This window comes from Panthera tigris, chromosome B2, assembly GCF_018350195.1.
Source record: "Panthera tigris isolate Pti1 chromosome B2, P.tigris_Pti1_mat1.1, whole genome shotgun sequence".
Taxonomy (NCBI): Eukaryota; Metazoa; Chordata; class Mammalia; order Carnivora; family Felidae; genus Panthera; species Panthera tigris.
The window spans coordinates 140,856,271-140,884,195 of NC_056664.1; the positions used below are offsets into that span (position 1 = coordinate 140,856,271).

General features: G+C 44.0%; 1 protein-coding gene across 4 annotated transcripts in view; it reads left to right on the forward strand.

The window, feature by feature from the left end:
- The window catches only part of LOC102972920 (palmitoyltransferase ZDHHC14), a 532,612-nt gene that overhangs the window by 198,941 nt on the left and 305,746 nt on the right, over positions 1-27,925 (forward strand). For 3 of the 4 annotated variants that reach the window (XM_042987395.1, XM_042987404.1, XM_042987405.1), the window contains exon 3: positions 15,072-15,230. In XM_042987395.1, coding sequence (XP_042843329.1) covers positions 15,072-15,230 — 159 coding nt within the window. Of the gene's footprint in view, positions 1-14,816; positions 14,960-15,071; positions 15,231-27,925 lie in introns of those variants that run through there. The other variant, XM_042987396.1, reaches the window with a different exon arrangement.

Below are 27,925 nucleotides of genomic sequence, written 5' to 3' on the forward strand. Positions count from 1 at the left end.
CGTAAAAAACATAGGCATGTTTTTCCGTGTCACTCAGACTGAGTCACACGTATGATGAAGAGCACAAAGCCAAGGGGAGTCAGAAAGCTGAGGGGCATGAGCCTATATAGAATCCTATACCCAGAAACAGTCAGGAGCCTCATGGCTCATCGCCAGTGTGGACAACATAACTCTGTCTCCTCACTGCCAGGAAAATTCTCCATTCCCCTTGCCTTCTCATGGCACAAAATCTGGACAACATGGTGGCAGACGAAAGGATGCGGTGCCCAGTAGCATGAAAGGCACTGTTCCTAGACGTAAATGTTACGCCGAGATAATCTGCGTTAAGTGAGCTAATTGTGTGACTTGGCCGCAGCTAGCATCATGTGCGGCCGGAGAGCCGGGAGGAGGATTGCAATTCCAGGAGCTACAAGTGGACCTGAGGAGTCAAGCAAACTCCTTCTATCGTTTCAGGAATGACAAAAGAATCTAAAAAACGTCGAATATACAGCCAGTCTTGAGGGGAGGTAGAGAGGAAATCTTTCTAAAATTATTGATGAATGTCACCTCTGCTCAAAACCTTTTATTGTCTGTTCCTCCTGTGCAAAATGTAAGTTGCCTGAGAACAGAGCTCTTTGTATATTTTGTTCATTGTTTTATCCTCAGTGCCTAGAAAGTTCCTCGTGCATAGTAAATGCTCAACAGTCACTAGGTGAAAATAAAATAAAATAAAATAATTGCTGAAATCTATTAATTTAAAAGTATTTTTTGAAGCAGCAGAGATATTTCCATTGATACCTAAGCTTATGAATTATAGGGAGCCCAGACCATCTCACCCCTTTTTGCAAATGTTTTATGCCTCTTCCAAGATGTTCTAAAAGTAACATATTTTGTTCATTGCAAAGCAATATACAGTAAAACCTGGTTTGCAAGCATAATTCATTCTGGAAAAATGCTTACAATTCAAAGTACTTGTATATCAGAGTGAATTTCCCCATAAGAAATAATGGAAACTCAGATGATTTTTTTCCACAACCCAAAAATGTTCATATAAAAATGATTACAATACTGTAATATAATACAACATAATAAAGAAAATACAAAATATAAAGAAAAATGAACAAATTAACCTGCACTTACCTTTGAAAACCTTTGTGGCTGGTGTGAGGGAGAAAAGAGAGAGGAGGGTTATTGTGTAGGACGACTTTTACTATCACTAACGGAATCACTGCTATCTATTGGCTCATGGAATCTTTTTCTGCACAGGGACCATTGATACGCTTGCACAGAGGTTGACTACAGTACAGTGTTAATAAACTCTTGTCATATACTGTATTTAACATAACTGGAAATAAGGCAGCAGAGAAAAGGGGTCTATCTATATCTGCAGGCAGCCTGACCTAGAATGAAGCAAAGCCTTTCTAAGCTTACTCTTATATGGAAAAGCAAAGACTGCCCATAGGTGCTTGGAAGTGACCAAAAAATACACTAGCACCAGTTGTGGGTACCTTCCAATGTTCTGAAAAATCACTGATTTCAGCCAAACACCATGGCCTGAGACCGAGCATCCGAGCATGGGAGACAATCACCCACAATCCCACAGCAAAAGAGAGAGAAAGAGAAGAGCCATTGGCTCAGTTGTGATCATGTGATGCTCAGCATCACGTACTATTCGTATTGCAAGACATGGCTTGTTTATTAAGTCAAAACTTATTAGAAATGTTTGCTGGTCTTGCAGAACAAGTAACTGGAAACCCAAGGTTTTACTTGCGTGTTGATTATAGAAACCCTGAGAAGCATAAAGAACTTATTTAATTCTTTATTTTTTAAACTAATTAAGTTTAAAATTTAGTTTTAAATTAAGTTTTTTTAAACTAATTAATTAACCCTACCAATCAGAGATATCCATGGTTAACATTTTGATGTAGCCTTTCAGTACTTTTTCTCTGTGTAATGTATTTTTACACAAATATGGGCTCACATCGTACATTACTATTTTGAAAACAGATTTTTCCCCGCTCTATACTATGAACCATTCCACTCCATCTTTAATAGGCATATGGTTGTCCCATTATATGATCATATAGCACAATCCATTTAACCAATTCCCTTTTATTGACATTTCAGTTTTTAATACTAAAAAACAGTGTCACAATCAACATTCGTGAATATTTCCCGAGGTCAGATGTCTAAAGATGCTCTTGGTTGGCAAAGGAAATATGGGCTGTTAATGTTTTGAGACATATGACCGCTTGTTCCTCAAAAGGTTACATTAATTTATATTCTCACCAATAGTACAGGAACATGGCTCTTCTCCGTGCTCTCACCAAGACTAAATAATTATCATTCAAAATTAACCTTTGACTTTGCTTGAAATTAGGGGCAGCAAATCACAAACTTTTTCAGTATATTTACTGACCTATTTCTCCCTTTGTATGTGAGTTGCCTGTTCATCTCTTATACCATTTTCTTATTGGAATACCTGTCTTTTTCTTAATCATTTATAAGAGCTCTTTAAAGATATTACTCTTTGTTATGGTGACATATGTTTCTATTTTATCATTTGCATTTTATGGAGTTTTTGACATATAGGTTTTCAAATTTTTGTGTAGTCAGAATTACCCATCTTTTCGTTATGTATGCTGCCTTGTCATATATGTATAGAAAGGGCTTCCATACCCCTCAGACTCTTAAGTTTATGTACATTTTTCTAGTTCTTCTATGTTTTACATTTATGTATTTTCATATAAGACGAGATATGGCTCTAACTTTTGGGTTTTTTCCTTCTAGATGGTTACCTGTTTATCCCAATTCCATTTATTGAATAACTCTTGCTTTCTCCATTAATTTGAAAAGCCGTATTCATCAAATACTGAATCTTCTAGAATTTGCATCTATTTGAGAATGTTCTATTCTGTATCAATGTTTACTTTTTTTCCTGGGATGATTATTTCCCCTCATCTTTTTTTTTTTTTTTTTTTTACTTTTGCAAATATTCTCACCTGTTTATTCTTCCAAATGAAGCTTAGAATCATTTTTTCCAGTTTGTCAAAATTTCCCCAAATCACATTGGAATTTTTATTGGCACTGGAATAGATGCATGAGGTAATCTGAGAACTGACATATTTAAAATACAGAATCTTGCATTCCAGGATGTGGAATGCTCCTCTGTGCTTTTTCAAAATCTCCTTAAAGTCTCTATGTTGTTTTATAGGGTTCTGCATTTGAAACCTATCAACCATTTTTTTGGGGGGGTTAGGTTTATTCCTAGAGTTTTGTGATTACTTTTTCTGAAGTAAATGGGATTTTATCCCTTTATAGTTACCAACTGGTTATTGCTAATATTATTTATATATAAATAATAGATATATCTACCCACATATAGATTTATACTAGTGATCTTATTGGAGATTCTTATTAATTTTGCCAATCAGTATTGATTAGAGGCAAAAGAGAAAACAGTATAGTACCACCATAGGTGGGCATGTTTTCCGTTAAAGTATATAGTACATTTCTTTTTTTTTTTTTTAATTTTTTTTTTAACATTTATTTATTTTTGAGACAGAGAGAGACAGAGCATGAACGGGGGAGGGACAGAGAGAGGGAGACACAGAATCTGAAACAGGCTCCAGGCTCTGAGCCATCAGCCCAGAGCCCGACACGGGGCTCGAATTCACGGACCATGAGATCGTGACCTGAGCTGAAGTCGGACGCTCAACCGACTGAGCCACCCAGGCGCCCCTATAGTGCATTTCTAAGTAGCGTTCTCTCATGCTACAGTGGTATCCTTAATTCTCTTTTTCTTGGTGCTAAAGATAAAATCGTATTACTGTACCGAATGAGATCTAAGCTGCTCCTTGCTAATGCCCTCATATTAGTGCTATTCAAACCCTAATAAAAGCATGCCAGGTTTTCCTAGGGATAATGAGGAAGTGCAGCCCTGCCCTTGCATGGTGTCCCGTGCCCCCCTTTTTACCTCGTTCTCACCTCCCTGTCACATAAAACTGCAAACGCTGACAACCCAGACTGAGCTCTATCACTGTACAGTGTTTCGTAGTTACGCAGAAGCTCTGTCCCGTCGAGTAGAAACACACACAAGTATTTCTACCTTTGGCCTTCAATTAAAGGACTGATACTCATTTATGCAGCACAGCAAGTGTGTGTGTGTGTGTGTGTGTGTGTGTGTGTGTGTGCGCGCGTGCGCTCAGAGAACTTAGACAAAAATCTGAGAGAAATTAAAACCTGGTAAGGACAAAGTGACCTTTATTCCTTTTACATTTAAGGGCAAGGCTTTGGCATCTGTGCAGGAAAAAAAAAAAAGCATGCAAAAAATAAGATAGTCATTAATTTTCATTTTGCTATAATGTTTTGGATTAACTCAGTTAAACTAAAAAGGTCATAGCTACTAAGCACTTTCTTTTTCTTGTGTCTTTAATTGCATTAATTAGTGATACAGATATAGATATAGATATACAGCCCCAGAGGATCTGGGCAGGCCCCCAAAAGAGAAGTTTTGATAGCTATGAACATCATAGCATCTGACACTTCAAGGTCCTTCAATGAATCACAATGCCCCTGAACTATGGGTGCTCAAATTATCATAGTTTAAATGTGGAGAAACCGAGGCCTGTTTTCTCCACCAGATAAAAAAATCACACTCCTCACCAATGCCACATCCTATGCTCCGATTTTCTGGAACATGTGCTTCAGAACTATTTTTAGGAATATTTGGGCTTATACTCATGGAATTACTTCTGCAACAGGACGAAGATCGATGTTTACCACTCCATGGTCACACTTACAATTCACACTCACAGCCATCTCCTTAACTCGATGAGAGCATACTCACATCGAGTATCTCTCCTTTAACAGGGCCTTACTTACCTAAAATTGGCTTCCACTCTAGGCTGTAGCTGTTGTCTTTCACGATATTTTTCAAACTGTCCCCTGGAACCAGAGCATGAAACAAGCAGGGCCCATCCATGTAAACCAGAGTCACTTCATTCTTGTCTGTTTGGGATATTCCAGTTCTTTGAAGATTGTCTTCAAACAAAAAGTTACACTGCTGGGGCGCCTGGGTGGCTCAGTCGGATGAGAGACCGACTTCGGCTCAGGTCATGATCTCGCGGTTTGTGAGTTCGAGCCCCGCGTCAGGCTCTGTGCTGACAGTCCAGAGCCTGGAGCCTGCTTCGGATTCTGTGTCTCCCTCCACCTCTCTCTCTGCCCCTCTCCCACTTGTACTCTGTCTCTCTCTCTCTCTCAAAAATAAATAAACATTAAAATTTTTTTTAAAAAGTTACACTGTTATAAATACAAGAAAAATGGGCGGTTTGAAAACTTGGCCTGGCCATTTCATCAGACCGACTTTCCATTTTCCATCACTAAAGAGATAACATCAGCTCTTTGAGTAACATTGGCATCTTTATAAATGGCACACATCTCTCTCTCCAGCATCCCAGGCCAGCTGCTGAGATTCTCCAGCCAGTGATATAAAAACTCATGCTGAGGGTTTAGCTCTTATCTGTGTCGTGTTTGCTATGGATCCCAGGCCTCACCATCAGATATAGACAGGGAGCTTTTCTAGAAGTACTGATTGTTAGACCCTACCCTGTGGGCCTGAGAATCTTCAGAAGTAAGGAATCTCTGCATTTTAAAAGCCTCCCAAGTAAGCAAACCTTCACAGGTGATGGTTGTCAGAGTACCTAACCTGCGAGCAGGGACTCCGCTGGGCTTTTGTCCTGCTTGCTAACAAGGGTTTGCATCTCGGCAATGCTTCTCCAACTGTCACGTGCATCTGAACCACCTGGGATTATTCCTTTCCGATGAGCTTCCCAGCGATGCTGGTACTGCTGGTCCACAGAACACACTTTGAGTAGCAAGGCCCCAGGCTAAGATTTCTCATCCTTGGCACTTACTGATATCTTGGGCTGGGTAAGTCTTTGCTGTGGGGGCTCTCCTGTGCATTATGGGATGTTTAGCAGCATCTGCGGGCTTAACTTATTCCCTCCTGCCACCTCCAGACATTTTGGACTCAGCCAGATTTTTCCTGGGGCCCCAAATCACCCCCGTTTGAGAATCACTGCCCTAGATGACCTCGATCATCAGCCCCATTTAAGATCTGTTAGTAAATGTGATTTGTTTGTACTCGTAAAGGTCCACACTCTGGGCTTATCTGCCCTTCCTAGAGGGTAGGCCACGAAAGGACAGAGGGCTTAGCTTATTCACCACTGTATCCAGGGCCCCTAGAAGACTGCTCAGCACGTGGTAGGTGCCTAATAGATATCTGAAAAGAATGAATGAATGAATGAATGAATGAATGAATGAAGCTAGTACTGAGTAGCACAGGAACCTCTTTCTCTGAGGTTTCCTTTTTCTCCTCTCTGTTAAGCAGACAAAGGTTGCCTTGCCCAATTCTCTACAAATATTTCATTGTGTTTTTCTCAGTTCTTGGTTAAAAGCCTTAAGTGGTAGGGTTCTCATGTGGCTTAGGAGTACCTGTTCAGGTTCTCATCTGACAAATGCTTTCTCCTTCACCAAGTTTTCTCCTAAAGGAGGTCCATCCTATGAGCCCTTTGATGACCAAATCCAGAGTAAGCCTAAAGCCTCTGTGGTCTCTATGTAAAATTACCTCCTGTGACCAAACCCAGCTGCACATGCAGGAGAGGCAAGGTCAAGGCTGAGCCACTTTGTGAACCATGGGTTTATTGTCTCCAATGCACCATTTCCCCCTTTCTTAGCCTGCCACTACCCCCGCCCTTTAATTGTTCCCACCACTTAAGATGCCGGTGAGGGGCTTAGGGAAGACCTGTGAGTGGGAACCATGCACATGCATCACCCCGTCAGATCCCCATCCCCAGGAGTCTGTAGTAGTTCCCCCACCACTGCCCTCTCCATCCCTGCAGGAAGGTTCCCTCTCCAGGACTCTGCCTCCTTCCATGATTCTACCCATTTGAGGGCAAGCCAGCGGACACACTGTGCCTAGCCCCGGGCCTTTCCATCTCTCTGCCCGCAGTCCGGGCATTGGAGCGTGGTGGCTTCATCCCTTCGCCCGCCGCCCATCCTGGCTGAGCTTTGTTTCCAGTGTTCTCTGTCCAGCCCCGAGAGAGTGCGGTTCCTTCCTGCTCCACCCCAGCATCCACTCCGAGCACAGTCACAGCCGTGTCCCCTTTGTCCAGAGGAAACCCCGATTGCCCCACCAGGCAATCCTCCTTCTACACCAGCATGTTCCGTGCTAGGGGACCACAGGACGCTCCTTGTCCCACAGGATGGGAGTATCCTTGGAAGGTATGAGGACCAAGTTCATTGGGGAAACCCTGGGTTTTCTTTGCACTTTTTTATTCCTTAGCCTCTTTGCTGTGCCGATGCACCAGTCCCCCAGAGGGACTCCAGTGTTGGGGTTTTCCGGATGTGTTTAAAGCAGACTACATGACTCAGTGACACTGTGCCCTCCTTCTGCCTCTCCAGTGCTCCTTGTTTCTAAATGTGGGAGTGGCTTGGGGCTCAGCCCTTGGCCCCGCACCTCCTGATGACTTCAGAAGCCAGGGGACATTTATCTCCAGCCTAGGCCCTTCCTCTCAGGTCCTGCTCTGTGTGTGCACAGGCCTGCAAGATATTTCCTCACACTCAGTACCCGCAGGCAATCTCCTCCCTCCCCTCCTTCCCTCGCTGCACCTTCACAAGTGCTGCCGTCTGCTTCAGGACGCTGCCACAGTGCCCCCCCTTGCACCATCCAGAGCCCGAGACTCATCCCGGACACCCACCTGTCTCTCATTTACCACATCCGCTAATAACTGATGTTACCATTTTCACGTTTCTAGAATGTGTCTACTTCTCTCCATCGCCACAGCCACCACCCTATTTTGAGCTACCATCATCTCTGGCTCGTATTCCAAATCCCTGCTAACTGGCCGTCTTGCTTCCCTCTGTCCCCAGCCCACCTCTGGGACGCTGAGGATGAACACCAACATCCCCAACATGACTCCAGGGCTCTGTGTGATCTAGCCCCTGCCGTCTTCCTCTCTGACCGTCTCCCATTCTCTGTGTTCTGGTCACACTAACCTGCCTGCAGTTCTTGGATGTACCATCTGCTTCCTGTCCTGGGGCCAGGACACAAGTCACTCCCTCTGTCTGAAATGCCTCGCTCCTCACTCCCAGCGTGCATGCACGCTTACGCACGCGTGCACAGGCGCTGCCTAAGGAAGCCCTGCTCCATCCTCTCTCAGATCCTGGTTCCAATGCTCTTTCTTCTGGGAAGGATCCTCACACCAAGCGGAGTTCCCTGCTTCTCTGACTCGAAAGAACACGATGCGCAATGACGCATTTAGTTGTGTGTTTACTTACTTAATATCTGTCTCCTCCACTAGGCTGTAAACGCCCTGAAGGCAGGAGCCAGGTCCGTGTTGTCCACCAGAGTGCCTGCCACACTCGGAGACGTTGGATTAGTGAGTGAAGGGACCGGGAAAGACGAGCTGGGCCCCGAATGCCTTATGTCTTGCGTTGCTAGTAGGACTCCTTCCATCCCACGTGGGGCCCACGCCTGCCTGTGGCTTCCCCACGTCTGCTTTTCTTCTTCTCCTGCTCCTGGCCCCTGTCCTTCCTCCGGTCCTCTTTGACGTGTGCCCCTCTAAGCAGAGGGCCCTCCCCTGTCTGCCCGTCCGCGTGGCTCAGGATTGAAACCACATGCACGAGCCTCACCTCAGGCATCAGTTTTAGCCCTCGAAGACAAACATGTAAGACAAACTGACAGAGCAAAGCGTTCAGCTGGTGGGAGAGGGCTGGGGAATCTCACCCCTTCATGAGCCTTCAAATGCACATTTGTATATAAGCATTTATGGAGGCAAAGCTGCTGCCATCCAATATATTGGTGAGAAAAGATTCACATTTTACCCTCAAGTGGAAACCTAACCAATGTCTGTGGACAGATCAGAATTTGCTCTCCCTTTCACCCCTAACAGTTTAATAGTTGAGTTGTCTCAGATTTCATCATCTTAATATTTTCCTATGGGCTTGGAAGTTTACAGACTGTTAGCCAAGAGCCTGTGTTGATTGGCTCTCAGCCATTTTCCGTCCTGAGAGGTAACCATTTCGAGGTTGGGTAGTCTGTGTCCCAAATGCTGCAAAGCACCAATGACATGAGCCTTATGAAATTTCAGATGCATTTGAACTTACGGCTGTCCTCCAGCCACGCAGCGGACAGGGTCGTGAAGATCTGAGTATAAAGCAAATCTCACTTCCCCTACGACTTGCATCCTAGTGCAGTGTGTCCTCATCCTAGTCAAACATTCGTTAGCAGAGGTTCCTCCCTCTCGGGAAGACACTGTTAGTGGTGACTCATCATGAAACTTCAATGCACCAGGGAATCCCACTGTTCCAAATCCTTTTGGAAAAGGAAAAGCACCTTAATGTACATCTTTCGTAAGTCCGGATATTTCCCTTTGCATTTTAAGAAAGCAGAGTTCACTCGCTTTATGTGGTAAAGGTCAGCGGTTTTAAAGGTTCAACAGTTTTCTCCCTGAATTTGGAGCAGGAATCAATAAGACAGTAGACAAGTGGGTCGCTCAGGCTATGAGTGCCCTATTTATTATTCCTTCAAGAAAGGAGCAAGACTTCGGAGAGTGGCTTTGAAAGAGGCATGCGCGAACAAACAACTTACTAAAGGCTCTGGTAAGCCCAGGACTTCTCTCTGAGTGAAAAACTTAGTCAACAGGCAGTTGTGTGTGCCTACATCACACTGCACGGCCCCTCCCCGACTCCCCAGATCCCCTCGTTCTTTGCTGACTGTGAGGTTCATGCCAGATGGAGACTCTGTTACTCTTTCTGCCTCCACCCCAACAGCTACCAACAATTTGCAAGGAGGGGGAGTTTTAAAGAGAAAAAGACCATTTCAAGCTCTTAAGTTTGCTTTCAGAATGCTCGTATATAAAAATGTCCTTAAGAAATACTGACTCATATAAACTTGCAGTACTGTTAGAGGTTTCCCCCCCACACACACACAAATTCTAGTGTTCTTTAACCGTTAGATATTGCAGACTTCAATTATCCTTTTTCGGCGTCTGTACTTAAACCACAAAGAGCAGTTCTCCGAAGCGGAGGGCACAATTGTTGCCAACGACGAAGACCAAAACCAAAAAAACAGAGTAATTGAGGATTAGAACAGGAACGCCACCTTCCGTGCCCTGTGACGTGGGCCACGGGTGTACGTCATCTCCAGGGACGAGGAACGGATTTTATGACCAGCCATTGGCGTCAGTCTGCACGTTGAGGAGAAACTTTCTTTGTGCTCAGGTGGGTATTTGAAGCCCTGGGTTTCAAGGCCCAATCATTCACATCTACCCTGGATGCAGGCATGCCCAAAGCTGCTGGCTGGGGTGGCTGTTGAATTTATTATGTGAAAGAAACAGCCACTTTGGGGTGCCCTGAGGTATTCAGCTGCCCATGTTGCCCGGCCCTCTCTGGGGGCGCATATGCAGACTAGCTGTGTGAGATGGGTCACTGGGCCAGCAGTGGCCGTGGACACGTTTAAGAAGAGTAACAGCCTCAGGAAGATCTTGAGAGAGGCGTTCCCAGGGAGGGAAGTGTCACTGGCTCAGAGGACAAAGGACAGTGGCCTCTGGCTGACGCACGGGTGTGGAGGACGCCAGTCCTGTGCGTCCAGGCATCCTTCGTCCCCACCTGTCGGGACTACTGGCCTTCCCGTTCAGCATGCACCTCTTGAAGACCTACTGTGTGCCAGAACCTCTGCTGGACAGTGGGAACATGAAAGAGGGAAGGCATGGTCCCTGAGCTGCAGCAGCCCCTGGGGGAAGACACAAAAGCAGATCCTTGCCGTGGCTGCACTAGCGAGGTCCCAGGTCTTCCCTCCAGCCTGTGAACATCACCAGCAGAGAACAAGTCTCCCCCTGCTCCCAGCACAGGACTGGTACCTGAAAGCACAGCATGGTCTAGTGATTGAAAATAATATACATATAAACGAATCATATGGTGAAAGTCCAAAGGAGGAAACAGCTCAGCTTACAAAGCGTTTCTGCAAGAGAAGCTTGAACTGGTCCTTGAAGACTGAAGGGTATCTACGCAGATAGCATGAAAGGGAGGCCCCAGGGGAGAAGGCTTTGTGCCTGGAAGTACAAAACAGCAGCCTGCTCGGGGGGCACAAGGAGGCCACTGTGCTCTGACCCAGGCTCTGTGTAAGACCGGACGTCAAGAGAAGGGCCAGGTGCATGAAAGACCATGTGTGGCCCATGGGAGGCCCGTGGGAGGGTTTTGTTAGACTTCCATCTAGAAAGCCGGCTCTGAGGGAATGGGATGGCCAGACTGGCCAGGAGACTCCCTGCCCAACAGACAGCCCAGCAGGACCCCTTGCTGACTTCTCCCCTTGTCTGTGTTTGTTCGTTTATGAGTCCTCTATGGCCTCTGTCACAGTATTTTACTTAAATACAATTGACCCTCAAATAAGACAGGTTCGTACTGCACGGGGTCACTTATATATGCAGGTTTTTCCAATAAATACAGAACAGTACCGTAAATGTATTCTTTCTTCCTTATGATTTTCTTAATAACATTTTCTTTTCTCTAGCTTACTTTAGTATACACAGTATATTATATACAGTAAGAAAATATTATATACAGTATTATATATACTGTACATTATATAATGTATATAATTATATATGCAGTATATATAATACTGTGTGCTATATACAGTATATAGAGAGTATAATGTACTATATTATATACAGTAAGAATACTGTATATAATGAATATAATATACAAAATATGTCTTAATCAACTTGATGTGATTGGTAAGGCTTCTGGTCAATAATAGGCTAATGGTAGTTATGTTTTGGGGGGCGTCAAAAGTTATACTTGGATTTTCAACTGTGTAAGGGGTCAGCCCCCCAACCCCAACATCGTTCAAGGGTGAACCATAGGTTCTAAATACCAGCTGACTTTTTTTTTTTCAGTTATGTGGATCTTCAGTCACTTCAGTCACTTCAATGGCACAGTTGGGTCCTGAATCTAGGTCTTCCGATTCTTCAGTTTCTTTGACATGAAAAGTTCTCCAGATGTTTAGTCAAAGAGTTTTCAGATTTGGCTTAATTTCTTAAGCCTCAATTTTTCACGTCTGTTGAATTTAACCTTCACTTCACATTGTATCAAATGTTTAACCTTTCAAAAATGTACTTTGGAACAACAGGATCACGTGCTAGCGGGTACTTTTCCAAGGCCCTGCTACTCAGACTAGGCTATTTTAGTCATTTGAGTGTGGAGAAGATGGTCATCCCGGCATTTTAAGACACTTTCTGTGACAATTCAGTCTTTCAACTTTTCTGATTAAATTAACACAAATACTGCTGATTGGATTATTATTTCCATTTTTTAAATTTTTTTTAAATGTTAAATATTTATTTTTAAATATAAAAGAGAGAGAGAGGCAGAGAGAGAGGGAGACACAGAATCTGAAGCGGGCTCCAGGCTCTGAGCTGTCAGCACAGAGCCTGAGGCGGGGCTCGAACTCATGAACCGCAAGATCATGACCTGAGCCAAAGTTGGACGTTTAAATGACTGGGCTACTCAGGAGCCCCTGGGTTATTATTTTTACACATGTATCTGGCTTTCTAGTTTTTCTACCCATGTTTTCAAGAGCTAAATGGATACAGTAGATATCATGGCTGATAGAAGGCTAGTGAAGCACCAAGTCATAATTAATTTAGGCACCCAGTTGGCACAATCTCTAGAGAGCTGACCTTATCTTTGATGTATTCAAAGCAAGTTATTTTTACCCTGATGGCTAGGGAAGTACATAGCCATGTCCTCTCTTTGTTTTCTCCTTATTACAGAACCCATTGAGAGGTTTGATAGGGCAGCCACCGGGGTGCCAGGACAGTGGGGCACATGCCAAGAGAGGGTATCCTGCTTGGCAAGGCCACCCAGGGTCTTTGGGATGGCTCCGTGGCTGTTTAATTATTATTCTAAGTAGAAGAGTTGTCCTCAGCAAAGAGGTAAAGTGGAAGGCTGCTCCTTAGTCTTCCCATTTCCCTGCCCTCTACACCGCCTTGTCTCCCTCAGGTGTTCTTGAACTCTCTATCCTTTCCTTCTAGAACCTGCTTGTAGAACTTTAATTTTCCATGAATAGAAAATGGCTGATAACCACTCACAATGCTCCCTCTCTACCACTTGGGTTGGTATTTTTACAAATACCAAACTTAGGCCAAAGGGCAAGGGGCAGATTTTCAGGCCTCCGTTCTCCTGTTAAAGAAGATTGGGGTGAAGGGTGAAGGGCCCCTGAAATCATGACGCGTGAGTGGTGGATTCTGTCGGAGCAGGGAGGCAGGAAGAAAGTGCAGTTCTGCAGATATCACCATACCTCAGGAGTTTCTTCGACCCCATGCCAGACTGTACCCCCACCAATGAAATCAGCCTCCCTGAGGGCAGGACTGAAATATCAGGAGTTTTGGAAGCTCTTCCCGTAACTCCTGCCCAGGCTGTTTGTGGGGGCCGCCGTGGGTGTTGGGACTCATACCATTTGGGAAATGTATCACATGTCGCAACTATTGCAAAATAGTGTGACCTTTCAGTGTGTGTGAAGTAAAATACAGCTACCTTTAAAGTTACCAGCTCTGTTTCGAGACCACCATGAAGTTTCCCAAGATTTCCTCCAGCCCCTAGGGTCTGCTCTAGCTGTTTATCTGCTGCAGTGTCTGGGCGAAGCCCTTAGGTAGTCTTGCTACTCTCCATCCCCCCATGGCCTCCTGTGCTGGGCTGCACAGGCAGCTGCCCCAATTCTTCCTGACAGGGCTCACAGGGCTGTGAGGGGCCTAGAGGAGAATAAAACTGGATGTTTTACCTTCCTGTAGAGCAGGGGTTCTCAACCCTCCAGCACTTTACAATCACCCCAGGGGCTCCATTCTGATTTAATGGGTCTGTGGCAGGGTCCATCCATTAGGGGAATTTAGAAAGCTCCTTGGGTGGTTCTAATGTGAACTCAGAGACAAGAACCAGATTTGTAAGATACAATGAAACTTTAAAAAAAAATACAGGGGCGCCTGAATGGCTCAGTCGTTAAGCGTCCGACTTCCGCTCAGGTCATGATCTCATAGTTCGTGAGTTTGAGCCCCGTGTCGGCCTATGTGCTGACAGCTCAGAGCCTGGAGCCCACTTCAGATTCTGTGTCTCCCTCTGTCTGCCCCTCCACTGCTTGCACTCTGTCTCTCGCATTGTCTCAAAAATAAATAAACATTAAAAAAATTTTTTTAATTAAAAAAATATATATTTGTATTTTTTTCAACATTTAAAAAACTGGTTCTAGAAGATAATGAAAGATGCTGGTCAGCCAATAAACAAAATATAGAGATTATTTTTTAAATATATATTTAAATATATCTATTTTGAATATATATGTGTATATATATATTTTGAATATATATATGTATGTTTATATACACACACACACACTCACACACACATATATATACATATGTATTATATATTCTCCTCACCCAATACCTGGTATTTTTGAGGAGGCCAGTGTGCAAGGTGGGAGATTCTTAAGCTGGATTTGGAATGTACCATCAGAGAAGGATCTTGATGTCAGTATCCCCCACTGTGTTAATTAGGGCAGCACTAGCTGCTGTAACAAAACCCAGACCTTCAGAAATTTAACACTGGGAATTTGGTGTCCATGTAGCAGTATGGAGGGTGAAGAGATGGGAGAGGCAGCCCTCCGCCGCACATTCAGGGTCCCCAATTTTTGGTTCCCCAGCGACCGTGCGGGGAGAGGAAAGAGTGGGCGGGTCTCCGCGGGAGAGACCCATTGGCTGGGCCTGGCCATGTGTGCTCGAACCTCATTGGCCAGAACTCAGTCACGTGGCCACTGCCTGTGTGAACTATTTTGGGCAGCCTCAGCCCTGGCCAGGAGCTGGAAGGCGGTGGGACGGCAGGTCCTCTTGCGTGTCTGGCGTCGGGTGCCTCCCAGAAAGGCCAGGTGTGGCTGCTGCCCTTGGAAGTGCAGACTCCAGGCCTCCTAGGGGTGGGAGCCTGCAGCCGATAAGTGATTATATTAAGGGCTTGCACTCTTTTTCTTCTTTTGTCCACAGATATCGCAAACGGCACCAGTTCAGGGGGGTACCGCCCACCTCCCAGAACCAAAGAAGTCATCATCAATGGCCAGACTGTGAAACTTAAATATTGTTTCACCTGCAAGATTTTCCGGCCCCCTCGTGCCTCTCATTGTAGCCTTTGCGATAACTGCGTAGGTGAGTAGAAGCAGAGATTGCCTCTGTTCCACCTCTCGGGCAAGTGGTAAAATGTCTGTGGCTGACGGGGGAGGCTGATTTCCCTGGTGTAGACTGTGCTAAAGAGAGTCAGCATGGGTGTCTCTTTAATCCTCCGAAACTGAACAACTCAATAATAGTTAATATTTCAAGTGCCTCCCGCCACGGAGCCCATTCACCAAGCCTAGTGTTCCCAAGTCTCTGTTTTTCCTTCTTACATCCTCCAGCACCCCCGCAGTCGGTGCAGCTCCCTGGGCCGTCTCCTGCAGGTGCACACACCCCAGAGTGGGGGTTCTTTGTTCCCTGGAGCTGCCGGATCAGCAGGCACTGGAAATGATTTTACCCCCAAGTCCCTCCATTGCCCAAAGGGCTGGCTGCGCATGGAGCCCGATGTGCTTAGTGATGTTCTTCTGAGTCCTCAGAGGGGCAATGAGCTGGGGAACTGGAGGCATTCGAAGCCTCAGGAGAGAAAAAGAGGCAGAGGCCAGAAAACTTCCAGGCCTAAGTTAGGATCGTCGCTCTTCCCGGAGACCACCAAGGCCTTCCCTGTCTGTCCACTGGCTTTCTCCAGGACGGACTGGAGAAACAGGCAGAGGGAATGTGTAGCACAGAGGTCATCAGTGGTGAGATGTGGCTCTGCTGCTCCACCAGCTCCACCCCAGTACAAGATTTTACGACGGCCGCGGGTCCCAGCCCCTTGGGATTAGTCGGCCATCACTTCCTGTCACTTCAGATGGAGAGCTGCTTGCCACACCCACACACCGTCTTCTGTCCTGGGCTGGAGCTTCTTAGAGATGAAGTTGGCAAGGAGGTGGTAGAAGTCCCAAGTCACAGGAAGGGTGATCACACAAAGGCTCTGCCCACGGGGAAAGACCCTCATTTCTCCAGCCCCATAGCCTGCCTCTAATAGAAAACGACCAAGGGTAATTCTGGGCTTTAGGCACAGGAATCCTCTGTTAGCTCAGAACAAACCTGTTTCCCCTCAGCATCATCAATGGCCAACACTCTTTCTGAGTCTATTGGAATTTGTAGTCTCAATTCTTGAGGAAAATGCAAGCTTATAATGTACTTCTGCTGTGCAAAGCTGTTTTTCTTTTGTCTGAAATTCACTTCATCCTAACTTTAAAAATCTGCACTTTGGTGGAAAGTCCATGTTTTCCCCATCAGGCCTTGTCTTGGTTTTATTAACTTAGATGAATTACTTTTAGCCTTTGCTCTCCCAGCAGAACAGAATGGAATTTCGTTCAGTCTTTTCCCATTTTGCAAGTAGCTCGAGTTAAGAGCTGTTAATCTGGCACTGGATGGCCTGGGTACAAATGTTAGTTTCATGTCTACTTAAACTCTCTATCCCCGGTTTTCTCATCTGTACAATGGGTTGATAAGAGGAACTACTAAATGAGATGGTTGAGGGATTAAATGAATCAATACAAGGAAAACACTTAGAATAGTAGCTGGTGTATAGGCTCCATAATTATCGTTGCTATTCTGTTATTACTTCTGCCCCCTTGCTATTTTTGATTGGCTTTCTCTGGATAATTTCTTGATTTACTGTAGCCCTCTGTGGGGGCGATGACCAAAACTACACCTGGTCGTCTACGTAGGGGCACACCAGTGTTCCTACAAAGACACATGACAACCGTTGCTAGGTTTCTGATCTGCTTCCTGGTGACATCAGCCATCCCGTGCACATCTTGAGGACACTTTTAAGCCAGAGCATTGTGATGGCTTGAATATCTGCAGGAAATAATCTCTAAGGATTCTCAAGACCCTTTCTTGGGTCATAATTTTGATATTGCATGATGGAATGGGATATGATGGAATAGTATATAGCATATACTTTTCACATAAGCTCTTCTGTTAACTTTGCTTGCCTTCTCCTGGAGGTCCAGTGACTTATTCCACTAGGCATTTCTAGGTAGGGGGTTGTTATCTGCAAAGCCATAGAGTTTACCGGGCTCCTCCTTCTCATTATCATTTATGAAAATGTTTACCCATTTCTAGACATCTGACTGTTCATTTATTCATTTGTACCATTTGGTCCCAATCTTCTGTTTCCTCTCTCTAGGCTAGACTCCTAATCGTGATAAGACTTCCTCCCAGCTCCTAGTGCTTTAAAATTCTCTTTGGATTATTGTAAAACACTTTCTAAAAGCTCATAGAATTGTCTTAGTCATTCCCTCCAACACCCATAGGTGTTCATACATGTCCCTTAAAGAACCTGATGAATTAGATGTAAAATCCCCTTACCAAAAGTATGTATCAACCCCAGTTAATGGTGTACTTCTCACAAGAGTATAACTTTAAGGTAGTACAATGTCTTGTGGAAACCACCAGCTGAGAAAATAAGAGTTATCAGTCTTTAATACCTAGGAGCCCTTCTGCAGCTTTTTTTTAAAGCTTATTTCTTTATTTATATATTTGGAGAGAGACAGAGAGAGAGCCTGCAAGCAAGGGCGGGGCAGAGAGAAAGGGGGAGAGAGAATCCAAAGTGAGCTCTGCACTGACAAGGAGCTGCAACTCATGAACTGTGACGTCATGACCTGAGCCGAAATCAGGGGTCAGACACTTAACCGACTGAGCCACCCAGGCGCCCCATGAAACCTTTCTGGTAAATCCAAGTAACAGTAGCAATCCAGCACTCCACAATAAGCGTGGTGGGGCCCTATAATCGGGAGGCACTGAACAGCAAAGGGAAGAGAGAGGAAAGGGGAAGGTTTGGGAGTGGGCTCAAGAGGGGGGAAACTGGCCAACATCTGCCTCTCAGCATCATTTGATGGCCCTGGGGCTGGAGTTTGGCACACCCTGATCAGGGTCCCACTGTGCAAATGACAGGTGAGATAAGTAGCATGTTTGACTTAAAATAAAGCTACTCGCAGCCCTCCTGGAACAACCACACAGTGATTCACACCTACGTAGCTTCGGTTTTCCGGTTCATTGTGCTGCATTTGGGCCTTTGGTGTGACCCATTAGCAGACAGTAAATTGGACTTCCTTCTGCATTTGGGAAAATAGAGTGGAAAGCAAACGTCTCCAACTGAGAAGTGTAATTGCAGAGTTTGCCACGATTTTATTTTTAGATAGAAAGTTTTTGTTGAAAGAATTCTACTTTTTGCAGCCGGGGAGAAAAATACAATGATAACGCTGAAAGCCAGAGTTAGCACATGTGGCTTCCCTTCCCTTGTAATGAGCAGGTTTGGGTTGGTTCTTCCTAGGTACACAAATAAATGCCACTTTACGCTGGGAGAAGAGAGAGGAAAAATGGAGTTTCCCAGGCGGTTCAGAAGAATAGTTTTCTTTGTTAAATGTGTTTGAAATGAGAGCAGACTTATAAAGGCTCTGTATTCTTAGTTGAGGACTGATGGAAAGCTTTCGTGGAGAGCAAACTCTGGCGCAAATATAGAATGGGTCAGCAGGGCCTAGTAGTTGGCAACTTGACTCTAACGCGCACAGACTCGGGCCTGGATCCGGGTCCTGTCAGTGGATGATACTGGTGCGTGAGTAGGTTATCTGACTAACCCCCAACTGTTACCACGTCTATAAAATGGATGACCCTAGTACTTTTCCTCGTAGGTTTCTTTTAAGGATTAAGTGAAGCTGTGCCCAGCAAGGACCCAGTATAGACCTGGTGCACACTGTGGGGGGCTCAGTGCTTGCCATCAATGTTATTGTGGATAACCAGGAAAATGTTGCCATAGTGCTCCCAAAATAACTGCATAGAACAAGGTTCGTGGAGGGATAGGAATCACCTTGTTTCCCTGTAATCTGGTTTGATTTATTTGACCTGGAGTCCTAGAAGTGAATATATTCTTTCTCTCTCTCATTTTGTCTCTGTTTCTGTCTCTTTCTCTCTCAAAACCTTTCCCTGCCTCTCGCTAGTTCTCTTTCTCTGTTGCCATTACATTGCTTCTGCATGTACAGAACTGAGTATTTTGGTGTGTTTGTTCAGCCAAGCGATCTTTGAAGTTATAAAATACTAAAAAAATTTTTTTTCAATGTTTATTTATTTTTGAGAGACAGAGTATGACTAGGGAAGGGACAGAGAGAGAGGGAGACACAGAATTCAAAGCAGGCTCCAGGCTCTGAGCTGTCGGCACAGAGCCCGACGCGGGGCTTGAGCCCACGAACTGTGAGATCGTGACCTGGGCTGAAGTCGGACGCCCAACCGACTGAGCCCCCAGGCGCCCCTGAAATATTTTTAAACGACCAACATCTGGGGCCATGGGGCCACTCCTGCTGTCTCTGATCCTCAGGCTCCCTCAGGTCATTATTAAAGTGAGAGTAACTACAGGTGCTGGAAAGCCAACTGTACGCTCGGGAAGTCCTCTCAAACTCGCTGTGTCCATCCCAGAGCCCCAAGTCAGTCCCACATTTCAGGAAGTCTGTCCTTTGATGGGCTCTGGTCTAGTGTCAGAATTACCAGCAGCTTTCACTGGAATTGGGTATTTTTAATACAACCTAAACCTGTAATTAAAAGGGACTTATTTGAAATTAGTTTAATCACACACTGTGGACTGGGTCGAGTTTGCTAAACGATTAGATGGCACCTGCAAGCCTCTGTAAGCCTGCTCTACGTGTGTCTAGCTTTGACCAGGCAGAAGGCAGCTTAACCTGACGCCTAGAGGTGGCCTCTGGAGGCAGCAGATCCCTGGGTCCCAAACCTGCTGCCCTGTCTGGGCAGGGAGGACCCTCTCTGCATTTGCAGTGACACATCTGGACGTGCTGTGAGGACAGAGAAGACGGTGCGTGAAGCCCTCAGGGTGTGTCGGCCCCTGGGGAGCTCTCAGGAGGGCCAGCCTCTCTCCTCATATGGGGGGTGCCCTGGTCCCATTTAGCTCGGTCCTTGTGTGTCGGTGCTGGCGTAGGTGGCACAAAGAACCTGCAGAGGCCCCCCCACAGGGACTTCAGGGACTCCTGCTTTTGGTAGGGCTTTCCCACCATCTTTAAAAATCCTTATAAACTCCCTTTCTCATTTCCCTGTCTCTTTTTTTGCTGTGCTCTTTCTCTCCAGGGAGTACTACACACTCCCCGCCTCAACCCGCGGTGTCTCCCTCCCATCGATCCTTCTGCTTCCTCTGCAGTGTGGTTTTCTGAGCTCAACTGCTGATATTTTGTCTGTTGTGTACACACTGTGTGCATCAGAGCTCAGTCACTGCTTCACAGCTGGCCTCAATATTAAAAGGTTTAGAATATCTGAGATTTGGAATGCAGCTACCTTCTGGTGTGGAGTAGCATTCTGGAATTTCTTTTTGACTATTAGGGTATGGTGAGCGGGCTATTAATTTCCCACAGGAAAGGGTATCATTTGAGGGGAATGGAGAGAGCAGGCATTTGTATCTTCCCAAAAACCAAACAAAAAGGGCTTTACAGTAGTCCCCACTCCCCTACAAGTTTCCAATATCTTTGATTTTCAGTCACACTTAATAAGCACCTATGTGTCAGACACTGCTAGTAGCTAGATGCATCAAAATAAAAGTCTTCAAAGATCATTATTAAGAACAGACCAAGGAGAATTTAATATTATATTTATTATATTGTAGTGTGTATTATATTCATTATATTTTATATATAATAATAAAAGTCATTATATTTATTATATTGCGTAAGTCCAAGAGAGTAATTTTACACTGGTAAAGAGCACAACAAACAATTCAGTCATCAACGTATATGTACCAAATAACATTGCATCAAAATATATAAAGTAAAAGTTGTTAGAGAAGGCGAGGATAATTTGCTACAAACAATGCTAGTGAGAAACATTTGCATACTTACAGTTTTAATGGTTCAGGTCAGTAAAATATAAGTAAGAAAATAAAGTATGTAATTAATATGTGCTGAACTTTGTTTCTACGATGTATACTTAGCTTTTTCTGTGTGTGGAATATTTACAAAAATTAATCATACTAGGCCACAAAAAATTCCTAGCTTTTTAAAAACAGATGTTTGCACAGATCATATTATCTGATGACACAACAGTAAAACTCAAAATCAATCGCAAAGATATAAATACACAAACCTAACCAATTGTGATTTTTTTTTTAAAGAGCCTTTTAAACTTCGAATGCAAACCTAAATTCTATGCTACTTAGAATTCTAGGGGGTGCCTGGGTGGCTCACTTGGTTAGGCGACTGACTTCAGCTCAGGTCATGATCTCACAGGGAGTTGGAGCCCCAAGTCGGGCTCTGTGCTGACAGCTCAGAGCCTGGAGCCTACTTCAGATTCTGTGTCTCCCCCCTCTCTACCCCTCCCCTGCTCACGCTCTGTCTCTCTGTCTCTCAATAATAAATCAACGTTAAAAAAAAATTTAATTAGAATTCTAAATTTTAAACACACAAAATAGTTACCCTAAGCAGAAAAGGAATTATTTGGAAAGCTGTCAGGTAGCTCATAGGAATGAAGGAGAAGCCTGAGAGGCAGGCTCAGAAACCAGGAAGAGTCAGGGAAGGCTGAGTGCAACAGGACGTCACAGGACGTGCAAGCACTGCGAGCAGAATGTTTGTTGCTCTGCCCTCGAGTTCTAGCTCGGCTGCTGCTATCAGCTTAAAACTGTGACTCTCTCTATGTGCAAGGACTCTGGGTTCAAAGATCTGGATGGGAGCACCTGGGCCTTTTTCGCTTCCACACCCAAGGAGCTAGCAAGGCAAGAGAGCCTAACTACCCACTTTCAGCTTCTATAAGGGAGGGGGGGCCCTGCCCCCCACCTATTTTGGGATCCTCCTCAAAACAGGAAGTTTACTTAGATGGTGGATGGCCAGTGAAACAAAATGTTTTTAAAAGTCTAGTACAAAAAACAAAACTGAAATTAGAAGCAAATAAATGAACACAGTATCCATCTCAAGAAGATAGGGGAAAAAATAGCAAAATAAACTTAAGAAAAACAGGAAGAAAAAAATGAATGGCCTCCAAAACAGAAAAATCGATGTGGTATCACTTCTAATTCTTTGGAAAATAAACAACATAAAGATAAACTTCTGGGAAGATAACAAAGTGGAAATGAGAGATTCAAATGAGACAAATATAGGTGAGTTTTTAGTTATTGGAAAATAATTGCATTAGTTTGCATATTAAATAACTTGATGCTGATTGATTTGAAAATCTCAGTGGAACATGATTTTATGGGAAATTAGTCAACGAATGAGTGGAAAACTTAGACTGCCAATAATGAAAAACAGAACTTTATTAAAGAGTCATCCAAAAGAAAAATAAGATAAAAACACAGAGGGAGGCATGCAAACCATAAGAGATTCTTAAATACAGAGAACAAACTGAGGGTTGCTAGAGGGGAGGTAGGTGGGAGGTTGGGTTAAACGGGTGATGGGTATTAAGGAGGGCACTTGGGATGAGCACTGGATGTTACATGTAAGTGATGAATCACTAAATTCAACTCCTGAAACCATTATTACACTATATTATTATTACACAACGAACTTGGATTTAAATTTTAAAAAAATTTAAATGTATATTTGAAATGAAAAATATTCACATTATATTATTAAATCAAAATGTTAGATATAAAATCATCCAAAAAAGATGCTAGAACCAAACAATTTTACTTCCTGTGCTCTGAATAGTGTTTCAGATCTTCGAGCAGCATGGACAGCCTTTCAGTTCATTTCACCAAGACAACACAAACCTAACACTAAAACCTGACAAAACATGAAAGAAAGAATATTCCCATTTATAAATGTATATAAAAGTCAACATGAGAACATAGCCAATTTAATCTACCAGTGTAATAAAAGAATTGATTACTCTGACATAGAAGGGGCATATTCCAAGGATGCAATTTTTTAAATGTTAATAAGTCTATTACTATATCAATAGGTTAAGGGCCAGAAGGTGTATGATCATGACAATAAATAATAAAAAGATATTTAATAAAATTTGACACCAGTTTCTAACTCTGAAGCTTGGTGAACCGAGATTGGGAGAATTGGCAGGCAGAATTTGGGCCCCGGTGATCTCCATAGCATTATGGGTATTACTCCCATAGTTATGTCACCTTACATGACAAAGAGATTTTGCAGATGCCATTAAGGTTACTCATTAACTGACTTCAAATAACGGGTATTATCCTGGATTATCCAAGTGGGCCCAGTGTAGTCACAAGAACCCTTAAGAGCAAAAAATAGAGATTCCAAGTAGGAGAAGGCTTCATCCTTCATTGCTGGCTTGAAGATGGAGGGAGCCAAGTGGAAAAGGTGAGAAGGAATGAATCCTGTCAACTGCACTAAGCTGGGAAGGAAGAAGACCCAAGCCCAGTGGCACCTGCACCCCCACCTTTACCTTGATCTTAGCCTGGTGAGACCCTGAGTCAAGCTCCTGACCCACTAGAATTCCAATACGCTAAATTGGTGCTGTTTAAGGCCACTGCATTTGCGAGATAATCTGCACCCCATGTCCATTGCAGCATTATTCACAATAGCCAAGAAATGGAAACAATCTAAGTGCCTGTCCCTGGATGAATGGGTAAAGATGTGGCATAAACAATGGAAGAGTATTTATCCGTGAGAAAGTAGGAAATCCTGCCTTTTGCATCAACATGGATGTATCCTGAAGACATTATGCCAAGTGCAATAAGTCAGACAAAGATAAATTGTGTAGGATATCATTTATATGTAGAATCTAGAGAAGCCGTACTCATAAAAACATTTTAGGGGGTTGGGGGACCAAGAGAGTTGTTTAAGGTTACAAATAGACAACTAGTAGTAACTAAGTCCTAGAGATCTAATGCACAGTATAGTGAATATAGACAACAGTATTGCGTTATAATAAACTTGCTAAGAAACTAGATCTTAATCCAACCACAAAGAAGCAAGCATAATTATGGGTGACAGTTGAGATGCTGACTATTGCTATGACAATCCTATTATATAAATGTATCAAGTCAATATGTTGTACGCCTTAAATTTATACAATGTTATATATCAAATATATTTTAATTAAAAATTTTCCCAGGCAGTAAATTTGTTTAAAGCCACTGCATTTGTGGTAAATTGCTAGGCAGTTATAGAAAACTAATAAGAATGTCCTTTAACATGATTTCAAAGATGAAGAAAGCTCACATTTCCTTTATGGTAAAACACTGGAGTTATTTTACATTAAAATTAGAAACAGATTGAGACGTTCACTATCACTGCTGGCATTTAACGTTTTCCTAGCTTTTTCTGACTGATGCAGTAAGATGAAAAAAATAAATATGAACTATCAAAAAGGAGCAGGTAGAATTATCCATTCATTGTAGAGGACAAGAAAACAAACATTAAAACTAGATTTTTAAATTCAGTAGAGTTATTAGTTACCAAATCATAAATCAATACATTAAAATAGGTGACCATATGTCAGTTAGGAATCACAATAGCAATCAAGATACATTCTCTCCACAATCTTCTTAATAATTTTAAACAATTTGAGGCAGGGAACAAGATAAAATAATTTAGTTCAATCAAGAGAATAAGCTAGCCGTAATAACCAATAACATTTTGGGGAAAGAACAATGCAAGGAGCCATGTACTATTATTAGATGTCACTGACCAACAGACCAGTTGCAGAAAGTGAGTTGAGGACCCCTGTATGTGTGCATGTGTGCAGGTGTGAATGAGTTCTTCATTGTCATTTCTGAATTTTCCAAATCTCCAGTGATCATCAGAATGCACAGTTCTTGTTCAGAAAGCTCTCATAGTCTGGCGAGGAAGGCAGAGATGACCAACACAGTGGAGTCTGGCAAGTGCCATGGGGAGGGGTCTTGAAGAGCCCACACTTCACAGTGTGATGGGTCCCTATGCCAAGTCATACAGCATGAGCAGGGGTTACTGCATTGCAGGAGGGCAGGAGGGCAGGAGGCCCAGCAGGCTGACAGTTGGACAGAGCCTCGGAAACTTGCAGGAATGCTTGAAAGTGGTCAAAGAGACCAATCTCCTGAGATTATTGGCAACTATTTACGACTCATGTGGGGCTGCCTTTGAACTTCTGCAGTGGCCCATGAGCTGGGTTCTTCTGCTCCTCAGGGCTTCCAGCCCCTGTGTCAGACAGTCCGTTCTTTCTCAATGTCTGAAGTTTTATCCTTTCTTTTTCTTGAATCAATAAGTCCTGTAACTAAACTTTAAAACGTATCAAAGGATCTAATTAATGCTTTTGGATCTAAGCCACCAGTCATGTTTTCACCTTCTCCCATTCATTGACCTCTGGAAAGTTTCTGCACGCCTCTGATCATTGTGTGCCCACCTCTGAATCAAAATGAATAAATACAGTCATGAGATCTTTTAGCTAAAAACAAACTTGGAGGTTTTTGTCTTCATGGATCATCTATTGTAGTGGCCCGAGGGTTTAATGAGTCTTGCAAAATGAAGATAAAGTCCAGGAATGTTACCATCATTGCAATGTAACTCACATGTTGCAGGATTGTGGAGAGAGCCACAATGCAGTTCACGGCTGTGCAGAAGACTGCCATGTGTTCATAAAAAGGTGTATTCATTTAAGAAGTTCAGAGCCAAATTTAGCCACCTCTGAGCAGTGTAAACAACACCTTGGGGCATTTATTTTTGGCACTCATTTATTCCTGGTTTGCTTATAAGCAGCTCAAGTCCTCTTCCGGCAAGAGATGGGGGTTTTAATTAAGTCACTCTTTATCAATGATTCAGTGTTATTAGCTTAAGTGACAGATGACGGAATTCCAAGTAACCTTCCTGACTCACTTGACAGTAAGATGACGTTCTTTCCTGGAAGGCTTTTCGCCTCCTCTATATGTCAAATTAAAACTGTTCCTGGTTGTCTCTATGCTGTTCGCTCGTCTCTTCCTACCAGTTCTCATTTCCTGTATGCCACACCTACTCCCCTTCTCCTAGGTCCCTGGCTATCCCCAGCGCTTCTCCTGGTTCCACACCATCCTCCCTGGAGTCTTCATGCTGTAGTTTGGAGCCGCCCTTTTGTTCCAGCCAGGAATTTCGGGCAATCTCTTTCTCAACATGCTCTCCCTGCAATGAGATCCTCTTCATGGTGTTCTGCTTCCAGGAGTTTCTTTAAAAGAAGCGGGGTGGGGTGGGGGGTGCGCCTGGGTGGCACAGTCAGTTAAGCGTCCGGCTTCTGCTCAGGTCACAATCTCGCAGTTTGTAAGTTCGAGCCCCGCGTCGGGCTCTGTGCTAACAGCTCAGAGCCTGAAGCCTGCTTCAGATTCCTCCTCCTCTCTCTGCCCTCCCATGTTCATGCTCTGTCTCTCTCTGTCTCTCAATAATAAACGTTTAAAAAAAATTCAAATAAAAAAATTAAGAGTCTAGAGGTGCATTTGAGGCAGTAACCAGAATAAAACTCTACAAAGTCGTCTTTCAGAAGAACTTACTTCATAACATATTTGTTATAGGCATAAGGACATGTAAGTACACGTAAACATGGACTACACGGGCCCAGGTGTCTACATTGTAGCAAAGTTCCCAGGGGTCTCTGATTCACAGTCAAGGTTGAGAGCCAGGGGAACAGACCGGGTTCGAGCCTGAAGGTCAGGCCATCTGGAAGCCTTAGGAGTTGCTCATCTCTCACAGAGAGCAGGCCAAGCAGTGAGGTTTCCCACAGCAGGCATCTGCTTCCAGAAGATTACTGCTAGGGTGATTTGCCACCTTGAAATTTTAATATGAATAAACAGCTACCATCTTTTGAGGGCTGTGGGAAGCCATGCGTTATGTGTTGAAAATTCATCAATAAGGCTGCATTTCTCCTCTGACTGCTCTTAGGGCCGTCGTCTCTCTGGGTGTCTGAGGTGGATGTTGACAGTTTGCCAACAGGGGTAGAGGTCCACAAAGTTCATGGCCGTGCCAGGGCCCGGGGCTGGATGTTGAGAATCAAGACGAGGGATCAGACCATATCTGTAGAAGGCTTTGTAATGTAGGCATTTACAGCTAGTCCCAAAGTATGTATTCATAATAATCAGGTGTTTATTTGCATTGCCTACAATCAGAGCTGGCTTCTCGCAACAGACTGTTACATGGAAAGAGAGTACAAAGTATAAGACGGGCTTCCTACGCTTCAGAAGTTTTCTGCCTACATAGGAGAAGTTAACTAACACCGAAAAGAAATATATGACCAGTTTGTAGCAGCCAGGATATCTGATCTGACCTTAGGATGGTCATTTTAGAAGAATCCTCATAAAGGGGTGAGATGAGTGGAAAGTCTGGAAAAATTAGCTGGCAGCCGCTCTAGGGCCCCCAATGCCATCCAAGGAGGGACCAGACTCAGCCGCTGGCAATAATGCTGGAACAGGAAGTGGAGATGAGCAAAATTTGACCTTTGGAAGACCAATCTCACATAGTATAAAGTGAATCGATGAGATGTATTAGTTAGCTACTGTCCAGTGACGCTGTATGACAAACCCCCTCCAAAATCTCCATGGCTTTTAGCAAATAGCACTTCTCTTTCTCACGTGCCTCTGGGTCGTCTGGAGCAGCTCCGAGAAACGGCTAGGCTCCGCTCCAGGCATCTTCTCCTCAAATTTGATTCCGAGGACCCAGGCTGAAGGGACTGCAGCTACCAGAGGCGTGTTCTCCTTATGGAGGGTCACCGGACCACGTGATGGGCGCCAAAGCACACAGTATCTCTTAAGGCTTCTGCTTACAGTCTATGTGCTAAGCCTCTGTTGGCCAAACAGGGCTGATGACCATGACTGTGCCCATGATCTGTCAATGGGGCAGGGA